Here is a 16,677-nt window from a genome sequence, read left to right on the forward strand (position 1 = left end):
TTCAGCTAAATAAGATTAGCTTGCACACAAAATAACTCAAAGAATGATATACCTTTCACTGCGAACATGTATGTTTAAAACCCAGACTTGAATTGAAGAATTTGGAATGAATCTGAACTAATTCAGATTAATCCGAATCGAATGAGTTTCAGATCAGTCGATAGCCATAATTATTGATTGTTTTTTGTTTTTGTTTTAAATATCTGAAATCCTGCCAAGCTGATAGTGTGACCTTTCCTCTTTTATCGATAGTTTTTACTTCTTTCTGTTTTTTTGTTGTTGTTTTTTTTCATTTTTAAGCAGCTATGAGGCACAGTGATAAAGTCTTAAAGAGCTGCTGCGCAAGTTACTCACCAGGTTGTTAGTAGGTAACCAAAGAGTGAGTTAGTTTATGCTTAACTGATTAGTTTAACACTAATCTGAATTATGCTTAGATACTTACTAGATTTGAGAGATCATATTTTGGCTAGAAAACTGTAAAAACAGAAAATTTTTAGTCTAGTTTCTAGTGTAAATATATTACTCTTGAAATAAGACAAAACAAACTTACAAGTTTCTTTTCAGCAAAATATAAGAGCTTTTTTTTAGGTTAATAATTACTTAATATTGATTAAAAAGTGCTAGATTCACTGACAGATTGTTTCACTAATAAAGCATTTTTCCCATATTAGAAATAAAATAATCTGCCAGTGGTGCTAGAACTTTTTAAAATCAGTATCAAGAAATTATTGATTTAAAACAAACTCCTATATCTTGCTGAAAAAAATATTTCCACTAGAAACTAGTCAAAATGCTTTGTAAGATTTTCTGTTTTTGCAGTGTAAGTTAGGTCCTGTTTACACGACAACAATTTCGGGTGAAAATGGAAGAGTTTTGTTGATGGGGAAACGCAAATGTTGAAAGCAGAACTTTTTTTAAACACATGCGCACTTAGTTTCAAAGAACCTAGCACCAACTATTGGCGTGGCAAGAGCATTACACGTTTTCAATGTGTACTGTTACTGTGTGAACAAAGATTGTAATTAGTACGTCTTCATGTAAATGTGTTAACAGAAACGAAACAAAAATTCAGTTTTCGTTGGATCATTGTCATGTAAACAGGGCCTTAGATTTCAATCGGAAGGATATGAGAAGGTTTGTTTAGTCTGTTACCATGGTAATATTCTAAAATGTTGTCAGATGTAGCTCGAAGTAGCCAAGGTTCATTGTGCCTGATCTTTTTTTTCTGTCTTCCAGAAACCTTTGAGTCACTCGTGTCCTTCACATCGAACCTGACATGCAGTCTGTTTGACAGCGCCTACTCCGCTCTCGCATCGGACTGCCGGCTTCCTGTGTTCCAGCTGTTTTCCGACATCAGACGCCACCTTTCAGGAGATGCTAACTCCTCCCTCAACAACGCAGTGCGCCGATTTTATAACGATCTCTTCCCGCTGGTGTACCGCCGCCTGCTTAACCCTGGAATTGGCCGTCCATCAGCAATATCCCATTTATCCTTCTTATCCAACCACGATGACTGTCTGCGGATGACACAACAGGATGTCAGCCCGTTCGGACCTCATCCTCGGCTGCTCGTCAGCAGCCTTTCTCGCGCTCTCGGACCTGGTCGGGCGCTGAGCCGGCTGCTGAGGCTGGCAGGAGAAGTTGTGAATTCAACAGAGAAGGTGACCTTATCCAGGGAGTGTGGACGGGGATTAGTAAAGATGCAGTACTGTTCGCACTGTAGAGGTCTAACGCTGATTCGGCCCTGCACTGGACTGTGTCACAATGTCATGAAAGGATGTCTGGTAAGTGTCTGAATGCTTTTGTAGATGCTTCTTAGTTTGAACCACAGGAATATATATATATATATATATATATATATATATATATATATATATATATATATATATATATATATATATATATATATATACAGTATATTGCAATTTTCAGTTTCTTTTCACCTGTGTATTGGTTTGTTTCCATGTTTCAATTTATTCTATAGTTTTAGGAGAAACACAGATTAAAAACTATTACAAATCTCCTTCAAAATCTGCTGGACAACGGCCACCACAGAAGAAGAAAAAGATTGTTTGGAAAGAAAAGAATGTCTGTTATCTCTCAACATGGTTATTTGGTTATTTTAAAGCAAAGCAAGGAACAAATACTGCAAACATGATATTGATGTTCCTATTTTATTTCAGCTGGCTAACTGACTCAGTAATCACATGTTATGGTAAATAATTCCTAAATATTGATTTAAAAGTGCTAGTGTCACTGGCAGATTCTTTCACTTATAGCAAGACATTTTTTCCATGTTATAAGTGAAATAATCTGCAAGTGGAACTACTTTTTTTTGTCAATTTCAAGAAATCATTGACCTAAAACAAGTTCCTATAACTTGCTGAAAAGTTACTTTTAAGTTAGTTCTTATTTGATGTGTACTGAAAATGTTAACACTAGAGTCAAAAAAGGATGTATGTACGCTATATGGCTGAAAAACATATAGCGTTTGTTTTTCAGCCATATAGCGAAATCGGTAGTTATTAATTGTTATTGTTGTTATTGTTATTAATTGCTTTTTTTGTTTTAAATATCCGAAATACAGCCAAACTGGTAGTGTGACCTCTCCTCTTATCTGCAGTTTTCTCTTCATTCTGTTTTTTTTAAAATTATTTTTAAGCAGCTATGAGGCACAGTGGCAAAATCTTAAATTGCTGCTGTACAAATTACTCAACAGATTGTTGCTAGGAAACCAAAGAGTGAGTTAGTTTATGCTTAGCTGGCCATAAGAGGTTGAGAGGCTGAAGCCTTTCCTCTGCCTACATTCCCCAGAATGCTGTGCAGTTCCTGCTCAGAGTTCTGTGAATATTCTATAAATTGAATTTTGAACATTCTATCAAACATATCTATTGACACTGATCAATAGATAATAGAAGCAGCATTCAGCTTCTATAGAACCACAAATTTGGAACAAACTTCCAGAAAACTGCAAAACAGCTGAAACAGGGAGTACCTTTAAATCTAGACTAAAAACCCAGTTGTTTAGAGTTGCTTTCAAAACCTAATCATGAGTCATTAATCAATAATCTGATGTGAAAAATGTAATGTTGTTGGCTGTATGTTCTATGACTTTGTATTTTTGTGCTTTATGATGTAAAGCGCTTTGAAATGCCTTGTTGCTGAAAGGTGCTATACAAATGAAATTTGATTGATGGATCACTTGTCTATTGCGATGTGTATATAGTTGCCCAGTTATTTTGTTAATAACTAGTAGGTTTATTTTATTTTTCATGTCTGTCTTTTTGCTTCTAAATGCAGGTGGGTGTTTCTGAGCTTGGTGCCCCCTGGGGACGCTTGGTGGTATTGCTCCAAAGGTTAGCTGCTACTTTAGCAACCAGCAGCAACCACAACAGCATGGAGCTAGCTCTGCTGGCAGTTCGAAACCATGTGAATGATGCAATACTGCACGCACAACTGCACGGTCCACGAATCACAGCTACAGTAAGAATACAATTGGGTTTGAGTTTCTTTTTGCAATAAAAGGTTGAAAAAAAAAAAACTAAGTTGGGATTTTTTTTTTCCACTGAAAATTATTTGGACATGTCATCATTCTCCTGTAAATATTATATTTTAAATTTAAGTAACTCCAGCTTAAATTCACTTAATAATAGAGTCATTTGAATGTTGGGCACAGACTGAGAACGACCGTGGGTTTCTTTCAGCCTGGCAGTTGGATCTGCTTGTACCTAGATGGGCTAAAAACAGCCTTATTCTTCAGGGATTCTGGGGTTCCCCTCAGTCTGCGTGTGTTCGCAGAAACGTGTGAGTGTGAATACAGATCTAGTGCCAGACAAAGACCGTCGTTGGCGGGACAACCGATACCCAGAATGCTGCTTGGTTCTGAGTGATGAGAAAGTTTCTGTGGCTAATCTGTGGACAAACAAACGGCACACAAACAAAGGCAGGAGAGTGCGCACACACACACACACACACACACACACACACACACACACACACACACACACACACACACACACACACACACACACACACACACACACACACACACACACTCACCCACCCCACGCACGCACACACACATGCACACACACCCCACACACACTGTTGGAGGAAAAGATAGAGTCACCATCCAACTATGAAAGACTCAGTAGAGTAGATTCCTGAGGTAAACAAACATACACAGGCATAAGAACACGGCTAATTGCGCCACAGAATGAAATACCACGTAATTTCAGGAGAAAGCGTATGCGCTATGTGCATTACAATGTGTATGACAGAAGTGCTTTGTTCATTTGTTTTTGTGCAACAAAATTTTGATTAAAATATTATACAAAAAGTAATGAGTGCTTTCATAATAGAACAAATTAAATTAACCACAGGGCTTCTCACATTAAATGTAAAAGGATTTATCATGCAAAACATTGCTATTTGCCAAGTTATGCTAAGAAGTGGGGCTGCAAATGATAAGTGGATTAAGAGCTGTTTTTGGAGCCGAAAGAGCCGGCTCTTATTTAGGAGCCGAGCCACAAAAGCCGGCTCTCTGAAAAAAGCCGAAATTCCCATTACTAGTATGCAGCCAATATTTGGGACAAAATAGCAACACCGTGGTAAATAATTTCAAAACTTTTCCACCTTTAATGCGACAATGATCTAATTTAACTGAACCTCAAACAACTCTGTCAGAAGGAAACATTTTAAAAATAATAATAGTATAATAGCTGGTAGCGCTAGCTGCGTTTCCATTCGCCATATAACAGCGCAAATTAAAATAACGAAAATAAATTTGCTTTATGGAAACACAGCAATTTAGAAAAAAAAACGACATTTTTTTGGCCGTTTTGAAATTGGTTTATTTCGCAAAACTGCAAAGGAAACACTTTTTTAAGCGTCACACGAGTCACATGATCAACAACCAGCTGTTGCCACTGGCGTAACCCACTAAGAAGAAAACCACAGGAGGTAAATGGGATATCATGGCGCGGCTTGTTTTTAAAAAATGATTTATCGCCTGAACACACTTATCAACCTGTGATTATAATTGCTAAATAGAACCACCGTTCCATTGAAAAACTTTTACGCTCTGAAATTTTATTTTTTTCGACATTAGCGTAATTATAGCCAAGTGTTTGCGCACATTTGTAATGGAAACGCAGCTACTGTTGCTTTGGAGCACGAAGATTCTGCGTTCAAATTTCAGCCATGGTTCTTTCTTTATGGGGTTTACGTTTTTTCCCTGTGGATGGCTGAAATAGTCTAATAAATATGCGCACTTTTATGACTAGGATGCTAACATAATGCTAGACATTGACTTGATAATATCAGATACAGCTTTGTTAGCTAGGTTTTGCACAATAATAAGGAATCTGACTTTGATTCGGCTTTGGATTTAATAAAGACATTAAAACAATAAATATATAAAAGAGGAAAGTTTTTTGTTTAACGTAAAAATGTATACATTAACTGTTGTAAAGAAGACAAGGTTTTCAGTTAAACTAAAACAATTAGATTATTAATACTCTTTAGATGACCACATGATTTTCTTTCATATTAATAGTAAGTTTGGCTAATTCATTCCTAACATTTAAAATTTTTTATGAAGCAAATGTCTGTTGCTTTGGATGTCTGCTTAGAATAAGCATTAACCTCTGGACTCACATAGACAAGCCTTTGGTTTTACAGTTATAGTTTCTTCTTATAGTACATATATTAAAATAAAATTTGTGATTTGTAAAAAAATTTTAAAACCTGAAAAGATTTTTTATAAACGGTATTGTTTTTTTCTTCTTGAAAATAGATCAGCTCTCCTCATGCAAACTGTCTACTCTGTAGGTAGAGAAAGTTTGTGGGCCCCAGGAACCTGGTTTCATGCTTATGGATACGAAGTCGTCCCAAATACACCCTGTAACCCGGGCAACACTACTCACCTCGAAGAAGTCGGCGGTAACTCTGCCTGCTTCACCTCATCGCCATTTGCAGTCGCATCCCCAGAAGTAAGTTACGTCCGGCACCTCTCAAAAGTATTAAATACACTGTTAAACGTCTTTAGACTATTTCCAAAAATGTTCATTAATTCTCTTGAGATTTTATGTAGAAATATGTGATATTTCTACTAATAAAAATCTTTAAAGTGTGGCATACATTCACATATTGCTGTCTGGTGTGCTCCTGTCTGGTATTCATGGTGCTGTTTGTTTACTTGTGTTCTCTAATAAATCTCCAATACCTTCATAGATAATTTCTAATTATGCCAAAATTAAAACAGTCACAGTTGATGACTCCTAAAGAAAATTGGTTGCACTGTATAGTTTATGTAGGAGAATAGAAGTAAAACAGGGCAGAATGCAAATGTAAGTCATATTTTTCAGGTTTTTATTTATGAAAAAGCAAAAAAAAAAAAAAAACACCCATCATCTTTGTGTTGCATTCCCTGGCCAGAATAATTATGTTTTTATGTGATAGATTAATTAGCATATAATTGCAATAAAACACAATGAATTTCAGGGGAGTAACTTGGGAAAATGCTGAAGGGAAATTAATACTCTTTCAAGGCCCTGAAAATTTGATGCCGTTCTTTATTCATGGTTAAAATGAGGAAAGGTATGAATTATTTTCTTCTGAATTGTACCTTTCTTCGCTGCAGGTCATTCCCCCTTCAAGGTGCGAAAGGAGACAAAAGTCGAAGCCTGAAAAAACTATCAAGGTAAGGTGTTTATGTTTAGATAAGTGTTCAAATTTTTTGACTTTTTAAAAGGGTTTTTTAGCTAGCTATTTTAGCTGTTTTTGTTTTTGATCTAGTAGTTGTTGTTTTTTTCGGTCAAATATTTCCAATCAAGTCTGTTAGATAAACTGGATTAGATTTATCAAACTGATCATCATTGTCTGCATTTCAATCGCTCAGCTTTGTACCGAAATTTGTAATTTTTTTTTAGGGAATTTGAGATCTCCATCCAGCGGTACCAGTGGTTTTTGTCTGAGCTGCCAGAAATGCTTTGTGAAAGTGAAATGGAGGTTGAGCAGCACACATGCTGGAGTGGTGAAGATGTTGTAGAAAGGTACATTGGCTGTATTGTGTCTTTTGTTTTAAGCATCTCTCTCTGTGTTTAGAACTGCATTCTCCTACATCTCACGTATTTGTAAAAAAATGTAAGGTAAGCACAGATTTTGCAAAATTTTTAGATTTTTGCTTGAGTAAACAAAGACATTGACCAGTGATGCTTTTTACAAAGTAAGTTTCCACTTGGTACATGTATATATTAGACTCCTGCATGTTCAAAATTCATTATTCACGTATTTACCAATTTACAGATTTTTCTGTTAGGTAATTCCAACATATTTGTGGAAAATTCGCTAATTCTTAGCATCTAAATGACAAAATTTCTGTTAAAAATCCCCATAAAATGGGATTTTTGCACAAAAAAGATTGCTCCTAATAGGTTGTTGATTTCAAACCTGCTATGTAGCAAATAAAGAAAAAATAATATTTTTATGTTTTCTAAAGTTATGACTTTCAGATGCTGTTCATTTGTTTTAGATAAGTTTTTTTTTCTGATCATTTCTTTTTTCCTCCATTTTTCCTGCTTTTAATAGAGCAAACACAACATTTATTAAAAATGATGCACATTTTAAAATTGAAATAAAATAAAATAACTGGCCAATAGTTTAGTAACAGCAGTTCTGGAAGAAGAAAATAGATGAAATTCTAGCAAACAATGTTTTTTTTTTGTTGCCTACAATTAATCCCAAATTAAATCTTACATTTAGAATTATATTCCTTTTAAAAAGACTTTGGGTCTCAACACAAAGTGAGAATTTACATTTTAATAAAAAAATGGCATGTCAAAAATTATTCACACACTTCTTAATAATCAGTGGAAAAATATTGGTTGGTATCAGAGCGAATCAAACTGTTCTTAAACTGCGGGCTAGCTTTTAGCGTTTAGCATGTTTCCTCTGGTATTTTGATGGTTTACCTTTAGTGTTGAACTCCAAGTCTTTCATGCTGGAATGCCTCCTTGTTTTCATCCTAATCCTTTGTTTTGTGGGATAGAACGAAATTTACCAATATTCAATATTCAACAGTTGATTCTGAGTCTCAGTGTGTTCTTGAACAAGCATTTAAGTGGAATGTTATAGAGGAATGTTATCGTCCATTTTGCATGTATGACAATACCACATCCTGGCAAATGTGCAGGACAGTGTGTTCTGAGCTGTATTTTGTGTGTGTGTGTGTGTGTGTGTGTGTGTGTGTGTGTGTGTGTGTGTGTGTGTGTGTGTGTGTGTGAGTGTGTATGACCATTTGTCTTGTTACCAGTTTAAGCTGCCAATGTAATCACCATGAGAAAGACTCTGAAAATGAACTCTCTAACCTTAACAACCCTTTTACCCCCCGCCGTCCCCCACCTTGGCAACTTCTTGGAATAACACACACGCCCACACACTACACACGTATCCCTGTCCTTTAAAGGGGGAGGGTTATATAAAATCACATTTTTTGAGCTTTGCATCATGTTATAATGTTTTTCACTCATCAGAAATATAATGGAGTTTTGATTCTTTCATGCATATTTGAGAAATCCTTTAATCTCCCATGGCAACCAGTCAGCTGTGCAAAACGCCTGAGTGGATGTAGCTCCGCCTTTAAGATGCAACCCCTCCCCCACTCAGCTCCTTCAGACTAGCCAGCCACATTTAGCAAACACCTGGCGGATCTGCTGAGCTCGTTATTGAGCTCGTTATTTTTTACCAGCGTTTCACTGAGAAGTGAAACGCTGGTAAAAATGTTTCTGAAGGGTTAATAAAGGAGCCATGTTGTGGTGACTTCCTGAAGGCAGAGTTACAGAAAGAACAGGAGTTTTTAAAGAGACAAGAGGTCCAATTTCGAATCAAAGTCAAATTTCTCTTAAGGCATAATTGATATATCTTGCAATTTTATAACAACTGAAGGTAACAAAGTTACTTAATTATGCTATAAAATGGCACAATGTGCCTGTATTTTATGTCAGTTTGCCTCATGGTGGAATTTAATAATATAATCTTAAATAAATTATGAGACACTAAACATGCTGGAGTGCAAGATGACAGTTGTCATCATTGTCACCATTGAGCATGAGGTTCAAATCCTCTTTGCATGAGTTCTTGCCCAATGATGACTGAATATTGGTACCAATACGTCACAACCAAATGGGTCTGGAAAATGAATGGATGGAGCTAAACAAACTAACTACTTCCATTTATTTCTGTAAGAAGTAAGAGATATGTGTCTTAAGGCTTTATTAAGTATTGAATATTACATTAAACTACAAAACTACAAAGAAGGAAAAATATCATTCTTTCCTTCACAATCCGCCAACAGAAACTAAACGTCCCATCACTGTGCATTTTTTTGATGCTTAGGAGATTTAGCTTCAGTAATCGTCTGTCATCGTGTTCTTTCTTGTTCCTCTCAAAGGACTAGAAGAGATGTCGCTTCTGGCTGGAGTTGGACTGCAGCCAGTCTGAGCCTCTTTGACCTCTTTACATCTTCTTCTCCTTCGTCCATCTATCCACCCACTGATTCATTCATCCGACCATCCATTCATGTCTCCGTCCGTCTATTCAGACCTCCATTCATCTCCACCGCCCTCTGACCCACTTCACTTACAAATGTCTGCGTTGGTGAGAGTATCTGTATGTGAGAAAAAACACTGGATGGCAGTAAATGATGAGAAAGTCTGAGACTGGATGATGGAGGAGAAGAGAAGACATTGCCTTTTCTTCCTAACTACAAACCTACTGAGGCCTCTTTCTAGCGAATAAGAACTGTTGGATGTTCATTCATAATTATCAGTATTTTCTCAGATATTTTAGACACCACATAATTGGGAAAGCTAAATACCTTGGTTTTAACTTTTTCCTATTACAGAAAAAGTTAAAGCCATTCACCGCCCCGTCACCAACACTGAGGCAACTCTGAGTCACTTTAGGAGGAAACTGTTTAGATTTTGCCTCTTGTTGGAGTTTGAAGATTCTTGTTGAAGTGCAGGAAACCTGTTCACCCGCTCTGTGTGGCAGCACATTGGAGTAGGTTTGTACTTCCATTGAGATTTTTATTTTTTTACTTTTCAAAACTTCATTCCTGCCTTTCTGGGGAGAAATAATGCTTTTCTTTTTGTTTGGACAACTGCCTATTCTTGTGTAGTTTGGACAGATCTTTGGCAATATTTTTCACATTTTGCCATTTTGTTATGATGTGTAACCATAGCAACGGGGTGTTTTACAACAGGGAGCAGCTAATTAACATTGGAGAAGTTGTAATAATACCACAGCTTTTATTTCATTGCCCTTTGGGACCAATAAAATCTTTTTGAATTTTCAGTCGAATTGTTGGGATTCCAGTTTTATTGCTGATGTTGCTTTTTATGGCTGCAGTCTGTTGTTGTCTATCTATGGATTGACATTTATCCACAGTGTTGGCCAAACTGTTTCGTCTAATTTTTGTCCTAGCAGTCCCTTACATCTTCTGGAGAAGTTTTGCTAAAGTCTTCGATGTACATCTTCAGTACCCTCTTTATAAAATCTACTTTTCATTTAACAGTTTTGTAGCTTTAAGTCAATATTGCTTTAGGCCTTTCTGCTTATCTGATTGTTTAGCATACATACTTTGATTAGCTGCAAAGTCATGCTGCAGCAGATTTTCAGATTTTTATGGACGTGCTGAAAAATGTGATCTTTTACATAATTTCCTCACATTTCGATCCAATTGAAACAAATTTTATAGATAACAGAAAGAAAACTCTAGAAGCCCCGTTAGGGATTTTTGTTTATTGATGGTCTCATTTGCGTAGTGTTTTTTAATCTGAAAAGATGCCAAACATTTTAATGCAAATGGAAAGTTTCTAATCTTTCTTGAATTTAGTGTCTTAACAGCAGAATTTTATGGCGCTGCTGCAATAAACACTCGATCCTTGCAGTGGAAAATAAAAATACACAAAGCCAAGTCACGTAGTGTGAAATGAATCAGCAAAGGCTCTGTTATATTTTGTATTTGAAATATTTATGCTATAAATTTGTATTGAATTAAGGTTTTTTTTAAGTACTGCAAATTGGTCTTCTAGGGGAAACAGTATAACTTTCAGATGAACCCAAAAGACGTGCTAAACCCTAAAGGACCCTTTAAATGTTTTCCCATCAGATGACAGAGCATATTTATTCAGTATTAGTAGCACATTATTGGTTAAAAAAATGACACACATCAATTGAGAAAGCTAGGAAAATGTGTAATACAGTTTCCATTTGCATAATAATTTTTAACAAGCAAATAAACCCAGTATTTAGGTAATCAAGAACCAAAATGTGAAGATTTTATAGAACACGTAAACATCTTATGGATTATTTTTCAGGAATTGCATACCCTAATTAAAACATTATCTGAGTACTGCCAAATAGGGAGGCAGAAATATAGTATTTATATTTCTTTTTGTTTTTTAATTGAAAATTATTTATTTCCCAAAGTTAAGAAAATGTAGACGGGATATCATTTTGCAAAAGTTAAATAATTCTCTTTTTTTCTATAAATGTAACAAAATGAAATATTTTCACAAACTGTTATTTTCATTGCTTAAAGTATACATATATAGATGCTTACCAGGGGCATCATTTAAATTTAAACATTTGAAGTGAAACTTCTCTCATTTTGTGGAGACGCTTTCTATTGTGATAGCTTTTTGCTTCCAGAAGGGGGCAGTATTGCACCAGCATCCCAAACCGAAGAGAATATAAAATATGACGCCAAGTCTCCAGGAAGTATCCAAACCGCAGCATTTATTACCAACATCCAGGACGACCAGAAGCACAGGTGCACGCTTCAGATGTGTGTAATGTTGTGCTTGTATATAAATAAAAAGGTTCATGGATGCATGTGTGTGAAGTTAAATAGCAGAGATGCTGAAATGACTAAATCTCACTCAGTTGTTATTTTCGCTTCTCTTCTGTAAATCCGTGTTTGCGTCACACTAGAAACACTTTAAAACGCTCAGTGTGGATGAAACACCCGGAGGAATCAGGGATGGATGTCTGTGTTCGTTGCCACTGGCAGCCTTGAAGAATCCGACGGCTGCGGGAACGCGCCGTTGTCAGACGGGTGATTTATGTCTGCCGCTGTCCGGATCTTATTAAATGTCACTCATAGTCACATCTCGCTGTGGCACAGCCACTGCAGTATTATCATTTGGTGTCAAACACCCAGTAGCCGTTCCATCTGTAATCTGCCCAAAAAGCCCATTTAAAGGCCTGACAGGTTCCTATTCACTCAAGGGAGCAGCACATACTGGACAGAAGAAAAGGCTTTTGATAAGAACATATGATTTATTTTCAGGATTTGTTTTCTTTAAAGCCTATTATTTAGCTTTAGCTGATCAGTTATGATAGTGATAATCAGGAGTTGTTTTTTAAGACCTCTACTTTCAAAAGAGTTTTTTTACTTGTCTACTCAGAGACAGCATGTGTTTCACAGTGTCTGGAACTTTGTTTTTTTTTGTCCCCGATCTTTAGTTTCCTCGTTATAGTCTGAAAAAATGGAAGAAAATCAAGTTTTTCTGTAAAAATGTAAGAAAAAATACAACTGTAGGCTAGAAGTAAATTAAGACACCCCTATCTCTGTAAACGCTTAAGATAGCTGAAATCATTCAGCGCTATCAAACACAAAATCTTACCAAGTATTTTGTTCCAGTTTCTAGTTCAAATATTTTATTATATGAGCTACTTCTCAGAGCAACGCTGCTAAAAATGTTAGCAGTGTTTAGTCTAGAATCTAGAGGGCCACATAAAAAGCTGCGGCGGGCCAGATTTGGCCCATGGGCCTTGAGTTTGACACTTATGCCGTAAGTGAAGCTTCAGAAATGGCAAAAGTTTTTAAAGAGACAGAAGCCCAATTTCAAGGCGTTAAATTACAAAATCAAATGTCTTTTAAGTCTTATTTGATATATCTTGCATTTTTATAACAACTAAAGTTAACATACATTATACCGCCCCTTTAATATACTGTTGGTCAAAGTTTAAAAGGTTCATAGTGTCTATATCTTGGTTAAGTTATTTGTTGTATTTGAGACAACTAAAAAGTGATAACACACAGATGAACTCCTTTACACTTGATGTCTTTAAAAGCATTTGCTCTCATTGCCTAATTAGCTTTCAGATAATATGTGTTGATGTAACTCATATCTGCTGAAAAGTCTGAGAAAATAGTAATGTGAATCTAACCCACTGTGAGCCTCACCCCTTATTAGCCTTTCACTAGCAATGCTACGCTCAAGGCCCTTTGCTTCATTAATTATTGATTTTGCAATAACATATTGCATAGTCATAGCAAAATAAATGCATTGCTGTGTTGCAATTTCATCATATTTTTTCTGACAAAACTTGGATTTCATAATCAATACTGCTTTATCTGTAGCGTTCATATTTATAAACTGTATGTGGATCAGCTTAGCTTAAAATATTAAAAATATTAATGTTATACAGTTCAATTTCCTTGCACAAAGGTGAATCTGATGTAGTGTCAGTATTTTAGTGCTTTTATTGTTTTGTATTTGATCTGCAGCTGTTTCCTAAAGATCTACAACATTAAAGAAAACGACATCGTTAATCGCATTAGAATGATATATTACACTCATTTCCATTTGCTGCGTTTCCCTCGTTACTAAAAAGGTCACCGAATTAGAAACTTCCTTCTTGTTTCTCTCTGGGAAATTAACATTTAAATGTAAAACTAAACCGTGTTATGTAAAAAAAAAAAAAGGTTACTTTTCTGCACCGCTGCACTTTTTGCATCAACTTGTAAGAATAAGTGATGCTGAAGTTGTTTTCCTCTCACTACCTGATTACAAAGATCTAATTTGTAGACATTCTGCTGCCTCCACCTTTGGGCCTTTGGGCTCCATTAACCGCTGAGCTCTGAGAGTCATTAGAGGAGAAAATTAAAATACTCACCATTGCGTTTTTCACAATTAAGCCGGTTGGTTGCCTTGTTATGGAACATAATAACCCTTTGATGTTTGTCTACGGACAAATATCTTGCTGAAAAACTGCAGTCTTGGGTCTTCTGCTCTACATCAAAAAGCTGCTTCATTATGTCGCATTTATGAAACCAAATTCAAAGCAGCTTCAGAAAACAATTACTAAAGCTTTGTGCCTTTTTGTAGTTTCAAAGTCAGACACTTTAAAACATTTTAAGATGGTTTTACTTGAAAAGGAACGTCCACCTGCTGCTTTGAAAATGCAATTTGAGTCAACAAGAAAATTGTTTTGGTTTTAACTCAGAAATTAAAGTTCATGAAGTTGATTTAACACCAAGAGACACGTTGTCTAAACATTGCTTTTTAAGTTCATTAATCTTGAATTGTGGGTTTTAACTTAAAGCTGCAATTCAAATGATTTCTCTATTATTTTCAAGTTAAATAACTTATTTTACTGTAGAATAATTAAAATTCTTGTTTCAAATTGCATGAGCAAAATTTCTGATCTTATGATGAATTTTATTTAACATCGTAATGAATTTTGCTCAATAACATTTAGTGTGAACAGGACATTAAAATAAACATTTTCCTTAATAAAACACAAGAGTCAGACCAATGTAACACACTTCCATCTTAGGATACAAAAACATACCGCTAAGCATTCTGGGAAATAGACCCTACTCCTGACTTTTTCTCGTTTCAGTTTCTTTTATGTGCAAACCTAAAAACTCTAGTTCATTAAACAATTGGAGGTTTGACAAAAATCTTTCACAAATTCACACATTCAGGTTAAAAATCTAAAACTTGCTAAATTTATTTGGCTTACAGAGCAGAAGAGAGTAGACACAACTAAATGTGGCTGAAATGTTTTACAGTGCATGTCTTTGAAACTCACCTCAGCTGTGTGTGTTACTTACGGTTAATAAACACCGACGCATTCTGAACTTTAATAAGGATTAAAGAAAACCTAAATAAATACTTCAGGTCAGTGTTTGTGACGTGTTGACAGGACAGATGCAGTGGGCGAGAGGCTGAAACTGATCCCCAAAATCTCTGCTGGAGCCTGAGGAATCTTGGGATTTTCCCTGAGGGGAAAAATATGGTTTTTAATTGCTCTTTTATTCATTCTTTTGTTTTTTTCTTCCTTCTTGCTTTTTCTTCCCCTTCCGCTGTCGTCGGTTTTACATTCTCCCCTGGTGGGGGCGTGCCTTTCATGAGACATGTTAATACGTTCACATGTACCCGTGTATCCTGTTATTGTGTGGGATCACTCTGCTGCACATCATTTCCTGTTTTCCTTTCTTACCAATGCTGCACTGAATTGCAGAACTTAAATGACTCAATAAGCAGAGATTATCAAGGATGCACCTCCTGATCTTTTGCTTTTCATTGATATACCTTTGCAGGCCATGAAAGCAGTTTCCATGGTGACATTGTTGGAAATGGATCATTTTTGTTTACTTTGCAATTTACATATACAGGTAACGTCTGACTATGTCAGGTTTCATGTAATATAGCATTATTAGATGTTTTTATCTGAGATAATCTGAGATTATGGGAATGAGCTTCAATACATGTCTTTAATCTGCACAAAAAATGCTTCATTTTTAAAAGAATACCAACAAAGAATATGTTCTATATGTCCATCAATACTAGATTAATTATTAAACACCAAATCTTGTGTGGAAAACAAACAATTTAAACTAAATCTTTCATACAAACTTCAAGTTGTTTGTTTTTTTGCCTCTTTATTTGTTAAACACTGCATCATTGTTGAAGGATGAGTTGCAAAAATAAACCTTGAATAAAGTAATTTCTAAAAAGAAAAAGCTTTTATAATCTTCCAGCCTGCATCCTCTTTTACCCATCTTGGGAATGAATGTCATATTAGTTTTAAACTTGAATAAAAATGTTAAACATGTAATGCTTATTAAGACTCTTGTCATCTCATTTGGTTTGGTTTAATGTAACAAACATTTAAATAAGATCTTAGATCAGAGATTTAATATAAGACAGTTTTCTCAATTGTTTGACATATTTAGATAGAAATCAGGATCAATATCTTTAATTTTTACCTAAATCTGTCAATAAGAAAAAGCCAAATTCCTTCTGGAGAAAAGTGGTTTGGTCAAAAGATATAAATAATATTTTGTCTCAATGATAAGAAAAATGTTTAAAGGAGTAAAAATGAGAGTTTCAAAAATAAGAAAACTGTATAAACTGTCAAATACAGTGTTGGTAGCATCATCTTTCTTATTCTTTGTGAATTACATGAAGAATAGAAGAATAATTCAATTGTTCAACTTAATTTAAACGCTGGAACAGATTTTAATAAACTCCACAAATTCTGCCAAAAAAACAGGTTGTAAACTCCAAACAAGTTAATTTATTCCTATAAAAAGCTAGAAAATATTTTTTCAGACATTACTGGGCTTCGTAGTTAGTCTATAATTATAATTTTGACCCACTGAAATCCTACTTGTTGGTATTTTATCTCCTTTTCTCCAGAATTAACACACTTTATAGTGCATCAAAGAAAAATTAGTTCTGTTTATTCATATACAGGCTTAATTTTGGCATAAATCAATGGTTTCTCCTATTGACAACATGATCAAGTCTGACAGTTTTTGTCCTTGACAGATTTTCCTTTCACTGGAGAAACAATAATTATCATAAAGTGATG

At 35.3% G+C, this 16,677-nt stretch overlaps 1 protein-coding gene across 1 annotated transcript in view; it reads left to right on the forward strand.

The window, feature by feature from the left end:
* The window catches only part of LOC102226156 (glypican-5-like), a 56,738-nt gene that overhangs the window by 8,370 nt on the left and 31,691 nt on the right, over positions 1 to 16,677 (forward strand). The window contains exons 3-7 of the mRNA XM_014471038.2: positions 1,237 to 1,784; positions 3,301 to 3,483; positions 5,833 to 5,993; positions 6,644 to 6,703; positions 6,933 to 7,055. Coding sequence (XP_014326524.1) covers positions 1,237 to 1,784; positions 3,301 to 3,483; positions 5,833 to 5,993; positions 6,644 to 6,703; positions 6,933 to 7,055 — 1,075 coding nt within the window. The remainder of the gene's footprint in view (positions 1 to 1,236; positions 1,785 to 3,300; positions 3,484 to 5,832; positions 5,994 to 6,643; positions 6,704 to 6,932; positions 7,056 to 16,677) is intronic.

Source organism: Xiphophorus maculatus, chromosome 9 (assembly GCF_002775205.1).
Source record: "Xiphophorus maculatus strain JP 163 A chromosome 9, X_maculatus-5.0-male, whole genome shotgun sequence".
NCBI classification, from domain to species: domain Eukaryota; kingdom Metazoa; phylum Chordata; class Actinopteri; order Cyprinodontiformes; family Poeciliidae; genus Xiphophorus; species Xiphophorus maculatus.